The sequence below is a fragment of the Hevea brasiliensis genome, chromosome 7 (genome assembly GCF_030052815.1).
Source record: "Hevea brasiliensis isolate MT/VB/25A 57/8 chromosome 7, ASM3005281v1, whole genome shotgun sequence".
In the NCBI taxonomy this organism is placed as follows: Eukaryota; Viridiplantae; Streptophyta; class Magnoliopsida; order Malpighiales; family Euphorbiaceae; genus Hevea; species Hevea brasiliensis.
In genome coordinates, this window is record NC_079499.1 from 6,015,828 (window position 1) to 6,022,372 (window position 6,545).

Sequence of the window (6,545 nt, forward strand, 5' to 3'; positions counted from 1 at the left end):
TTGAGTTATTTATGATTTCTCACTCTAGTCTAAATATTTTTCTAAACGTTCTAACTATCCGGACCGACACCAATCATCAGAACAATAGAATGTATGGAATGGTTACAGTGGGGGTGTTACATACTCCCTCTCAACATGCAGTGCCAACTTGCTCCACCAAGTAACACCAAAATTATTTACAACCCAACCCACTTGTGAGAAGAGAAACCATAGGCTGAGCAGGGATAGAAGGGTATTCCTTTGCTCGGAGGGGCATAGGGATGCTAATGGGTAGGATATCTGTGAAAATTATCATACTCGAATCTGAACACGATTAATATTTTCAAAACCTGAGCCCGTCATAAACCCAATTAAAATTTATTCTCAACTACTGGAATCCATCCCAAACCCAATTATTATTATCTGAAAAATATCCGAACCCGTTTAATTTTATATATTTAATTAATAATTAAAGGGGTACTGTCCCAAAGTAATCACTTTAAATATCTCGGCTCAGTCCTTCAAGTAGATAGGGGATGTAAGGGGGATGTTAGTCATAGGATTAAAGATGGATGGTTGAAGCGGAGAAGTGCCACGGGAGTTTTATGTAATCGCAAGATTCCCAATAAGTTGAAAGGAAAATTTTACCGTACAATCATACAACTGGCTATGTTATATGGTAGTGAGTGTTGGGCATTGAAGGAGTCGTATGCATCTAAGATAAAAGTTGCAGAGATGAGAATGTTAAGGTGGATGAGTGGCCGTACTAGACTAGATAAAGTCCGTAATGAGAGTATTAGAAAAAAGGTAGGAGTGGTACCAATTGAGAATAAGTTGAGAGAAGGGAGATTAAGGTGGTTTAGTCATGTGAAGGGTAGACAAACGGAGGCTCCAATTAGACAAGTAGAGCACATTAGGTTAGAGGATAGAAAGAAAAAAAGGGATAGACCTAAATTGACTTGGAGGAGAGTAGTACAACATGACCTAGAAGCATTACAAATTTATAAGGATTTAATCAAAAATCGTTTAGAGTGGAGAAAGCGAATCCATATAGCCGATCCCAAATTTTTGGGATAAAGGCTTAGTTGAGTTAAATAATAATTTCATAAAATATTTCAATTTTATTTTATATGAAATAAAATATATAAAAATTTATAAATATTATTATAAAAATATATATATTTTATATTTAATAAATATTTATATAAAAACAAGTTCAGGTAATAAATACCTAATATATAAAATCTAAACCAGACTCGAACCCGTCACGAGTATTATATTTCAAACTCAAATTCGTCTCAAACCTGATTATATACTGTCAAAACTCATTCTATTAGAATTCGATCAAATTAGATGCTGATAAAAATTGTCATCCCTAGAGAGGCAGGTAGATGAAACTGACGAAACAACTGTACGAAAGGACAGGAACCCTGGTTCGAGAGAAACAAAGAAAGGAAAAGAGAGGAGAGATTAAATCCAAAATTATTATGATGCAAATAATTATAGTTTATAATAGGCATGGTGCTGACTTTGCTCTCATACTATAAATTAATATAAATATTATATATTTTACATATTTCAATAAATTGTGAAAGTTTGAGTAAAACTAAGATTTAAAGAGTTTTGAATGATTCCTATAATGAAATCTTTTCATTCGTATCTTACCATGAACATAAAATAAATCTTATATTTTTATTTCTTGTTTTCTCTCTACTGAATGAAGGTTTTACCAGCTCGGAAAGCCTTGGATTAAACGTTTCTTAAATATTGCTTCTAAGGAATGCAATATGAACTCTTTGCTGTAAAACACTCATAAACACACTTTAAAAAAACAAATCTTTTTTTTCATAGGAAATTTTCAAGAAAAATAGTATTGTAAATTGAATTCTTAATCTCTTATAATATAAGATAAATATTCAATTATTAAATAATTATTATTGATCTTATAAGATTTCATTTAATTTCCAGTCTCATAATATAGTCATAATGTAATACTTCATTTTCTCAACTTTTTATATTGAAATTTTTAAGAAAAAATTACCACAAATTAAATCCTCAAAACTTTTTACTGGATGAACTAGGCACTTTTAACTAATATCCATTAATTTAATGACATTGCACTTGCCTAACGTATTTGGATGGACTATTCTCATATATATATATATATATATGACCTAACAGCCCTGGAAAGCTTTTTCATAATATATTTTGGAAAGTCTCAATTTCAAATTCTGACGAGAATAAGTTCAGATCCGATTAGGTTTACCAAAAGAGAGAGACCAAATCTTAAGAAAAGAGATCATTATTTCTATTTTGTAGCTTATTGAACTAAGACTTCGAGTGAAGTTGACAATGCAAAGTCTCGAGTAGTTGAACTTTCCAAGAATCTTTAATAAACACTAAACAGAAGCAGAACAATTGATTAATTTACTTGGCGAGGTACACGAAACAATTTTATAAATTAGGTACATTTTCCTCTTTCGTCCAAGCAATGTCTATTTTTTCAACACAATATCTAACCTAACAACATAATCAGAACATTACTTGGAAGTGAAAGAACAGAAAAAGAAACCAGCAGGGATCCTCTAAAAAACTGGTAGACGTCCAAACAAGTACAGAGATTTACCTTTTATCTTGTGGGTTTTTTCCTCCACTCAGTGCGACCTTGGTTTATTTCGAGCCCATCACTTGACAATCTCAGTAGATGTAAAAAGTTTCGGCAATCCTGGTAGCCAGCGGTTGCAGTGGCAGAACCATTTGTTTCATGAAGCTCTGAATCCTCAATAGGTTCCACACTTGTGAGGGAATTAACTATATCATCATGTTGGCATTCCCTTCTGTAATCCAAAGTGATTGTTTGCAGTTCATGGGTGTCGATGATTTCTTGAGGCATGCTCTGTCATGAAGAGACGTAACCTTTTAAAGACCAAGAAGTGATGGAAAAAAAACCAACAGAAACTATTCAAGAATACTTTCAATTACCAACCTCCAGAACCCATCCAATATAAGTGACATTGTTAACATGTTGATTCATATCCAAATCTGCTCTTCTAGGCTGCAGATTCAAAAGCATGCTTATAAGTCAGAATAACACGGTAGAACTGAATCGAACCTTAATAAATTGGAATAAAATTGACAGAATTGAGATGAACCAAATAGCTTACCACAAGTCCTAGTTTGGAATATTGAACAGGATCTTCTAGCTTTGAAATCTTCTTTAAGCTGCGATTATTATCCTCTGGAAATGCTAATCTATAAACACCGCCAATATACAAATAATCCAATTATATTATGTCAATCACAATCAATCAAAATGAGACAGAACGCAATTATCCATATACTCTACAAACATGGGAATTTCCTGGAAATTTGCAGCTTGCGTCCTGTAAGCTTGATGGTATACCTTCTTAAACATTCAACCAAAGATGTGGACAATAAAAGGAAAATGAAAATAGAAAAAAGGAAGTTCACAGAAGTATTATGGATTCCTACTATCTTAAACGCATCAAATATTCTAATCAGACACAATTCAAGCAAAATGGAATACGTTACGATATTTGATCAATCAATGAGTTGACTGTGCTTCCATATCACTTGAGATTTTCCACCAAAAAAAAAATCTTAGATGAAAATAAAACTATCAACATTAAAACATCGTCATCAAATTTCAAATGGTCCTTTTTGCAATGGCAATGAAGGAAGAGTGGAGCTGGGGATGTTGAATCTGCACTCTTATTATATGTTCCAAATTGCTGTAATGCATTTTCAAAATTTTATGTTGTAACTTCACACTCTCAAAATGTTAAAAACGCTAATGCATTTCTAATTTCTTAAAATGTTCCCTCATAGTCTCAAATATAACCAAAAACTTAAACTTGTCTGCTAGGGGCATTTAAAAGATCAATGAAAAGACCTGTTATGAGAAAATATCCAAAAGGACCTTCTCATGGCACATGTTCCTGGAAATTGGAAAATAAATGAGCCTAAAAAATGGAAGCTATAATTGGGAGGTGTTAATATCTGAAAAGCACATCTCAAAGTCCCTTTTTTCCATCACAAACCAAACCATGATTTTAAAGGGACAGTTTGCAGTTCAAACTGAAGAATAGTGGATGGAGATATACTGAATTCATGTGGTTAAATTCCCTCTCTATTCACCCTTGACCCAGCCATTCATCTAAAAATATGAAGATAGAATTTAGCCGCACTATTGAAAACCTAATGCAGTAAATAATATAGCCTTCTAGATGTCAATTATGAATTATGCAGAAACATGAGAGAATAAACGGTGATTATTTAGGCCTCTAGAAATGAAATGCTGCCTACCTGAGTTCTCGTGGGCAGTAAACCATTAACTCATCTCGGACATCATCAGTTACTTTTTGAAGCCGCCTAGTATCTTGGTTCATCATCACCCACTTGCTGAAATCAAGTAAAACATATAATCAACTGCTATAACACAACTTTATTCAGAAAGATATGTGCAAAGTTCAACTCTTGATGTAGATCTGAAACAAATGATACAAACCTAAAGAGGATAAGTGCTACAGGCATATTATTGAACACTACCAAGCCAGAGTATGCTCTTAAAAAAATGCAATGCTGTTAATAGCTAAAATTTGATCAACCTAGGGTATTTAAATATTCATCATTAAATTCTGTTTGCAAAGCAGCTTGGACCGTAAGAAATGAGAAGGTAAAAGATATAAAAGATCAATCAAGTCTGAGAGTCAACTCCAAGGTCCTTGCCTTGAGGTCCAACTAAATAAGTGTGTACATCTATAAAAGACTCTGGTTTAATACAAATAGTTGTCTGTAGCTAGAATCCATCTTTATTTGTCTGTTTTTTCTTTCCTGCAAAGAACAGAGGAAAAAGAGAGAAACTTAGAAATGCACCTTGTGGCTCTTCCTATAACTTGACCAGTAGCATAATCTGTCAGAATCCAATCACGTCTGGTTCCAATTCTTCCTTCATTTTGGCACCATGTTTCTACTTCAACTACATCACTCCTGTTTGACATATCCATATTTTAATAGCTGAGGGAAATTATAAACCCATAACTTTCACTAACATCATTGATGATAGAGAATAAAACCCACCAGGCTGGATACTTGTATATTTCAATGTGCATGCGAGCAGTTACCCATATGAGATGCAACTTCCTCATTGTGTGGGTTGTAGCAAATCCATCAGTAGAAAATCCAACACTCTGAGCATGATTGCAGCCAACCTCCTAGAGATCATATTTCCCCACGGCATAAAAAATATTAGAAAAATACACGATGAAAGCGAAGTTTCATTCAGTCATATTCATATTCTCGTATGTTAATATTAGCAAAAGAAAAGCCATCCCGACAACCAAACCAATTATAATTGTTAAATGTAGCAACAGCCAAATGAAATCTTGTCCTCTAAAAGTAATCAACCGGAATGAGAAAAAATAAAATGGTAAGATTGGTTCCACTTCTGTTGAGCAATGACCACATTGGCATCAGCCGCAAATTTCAAATAAGTCATCATTCAATAGCGAACACAAAGAACACAACTGACAATTTTCTGCAACGAAAGTAAGGATTTCAATCTGTTCATCACCATTCCTCAGGTAGCAGAAGAATATGTAATTTCACGGAAATGCAAACAAAGAGACTGATAGGTAAGAGTCATGGATTCCAACAAACTAACCGAAAAAAAACAAAAGAAGAAGAAAAATGACGAATTTAAGGAAAACGGTCAAGCAAACCAACAGCAAAGTTATGCACCATCCAGATGCTAATGGTCATAAATGTGATGATAATTGCCAAATTTCATATCTTTAGAAGTGCAAGTGCGAGAAAATGGCAAAACCAAGCATACCCAGATGACAAAAATCTCAAACTTTGCCAACAATTCCAGAATTGAAATCGAATAAATACACTTAATGCTAAAAAAAAAAAAAAAAAAAAAAAAAAAGCAAGAGGTCAAAGTACACTCCCTCAAAATTCCAAAGTGTAAACAAACAAAACGAAACACATTAATAAAATTTACAAAGAAGAGGAAAGGCAAAACAAGCAGAAGAAAAAAAGAATAAGACTTTGACTTGAATAAAAGAAATGAAATTCAAAAGCGTACCTGCAAAAAGTTAGCAATGGTCTCGACAGTGGCAGTTTTATTAATCCCAACCTCATAGCTCCTGACGATAAACTTCTCTTTGTAAGACAAGCCATCCTCCGTCAAGTTCCCCAAGCGGAGGCGGTTGGCCAAGCTTTCACACACAGAATCGACGCGGGTGGCGTCTCCCTGAGACACGACAGCCTGAACGGAGGTCTTAGAGTTATAGACGGAGGAGGAGAAAGCGAGGGCGTTAGGGCGGCGAGTGAAATGAGGGCTGTTATGGTGATGATTAAGAAATCTGCATTGAGAAGCTAGGGCTTGGAGTTGGTCCGTAGAATTGAAGGGTACCTTCAACATCTTGTCCAAGCTCACCTGTAGACCAGTTTTCTTTGTTTTTATGGTGTCTCGGAGAAAGAGCTGTCGGTGTCTCTCTCTCTCTCTCTCTCTCTCTCTCTCTACGTCTGTCTTGTTTTTG

At 34.5% G+C, this 6,545-nt stretch overlaps 1 protein-coding gene across 1 annotated transcript; it reads right to left on the reverse strand.

The window, feature by feature from the left end:
* Nucleotides 1-2,379: 2,379 nt before the first annotated feature.
* Nucleotides 2,380-6,545, reverse strand: LOC110652466 (oleoyl-acyl carrier protein thioesterase 1, chloroplastic). Its single transcript, XM_021808070.2, has 7 exons — nt 6,089-6,545; nt 5,080-5,213; nt 4,876-4,989; nt 4,306-4,401; nt 3,144-3,231; nt 2,966-3,034; nt 2,380-2,875 (listed from the first exon to the last, which is right to left on the reverse strand). Exons 1-7 carry the CDS (start codon nt 6,425-6,427, stop codon nt 2,609-2,611), a joined length of 1,107 nt encoding a protein of 368 aa, XP_021663762.2. The 5' UTR covers nt 6,428-6,545; the 3' UTR covers nt 2,380-2,608.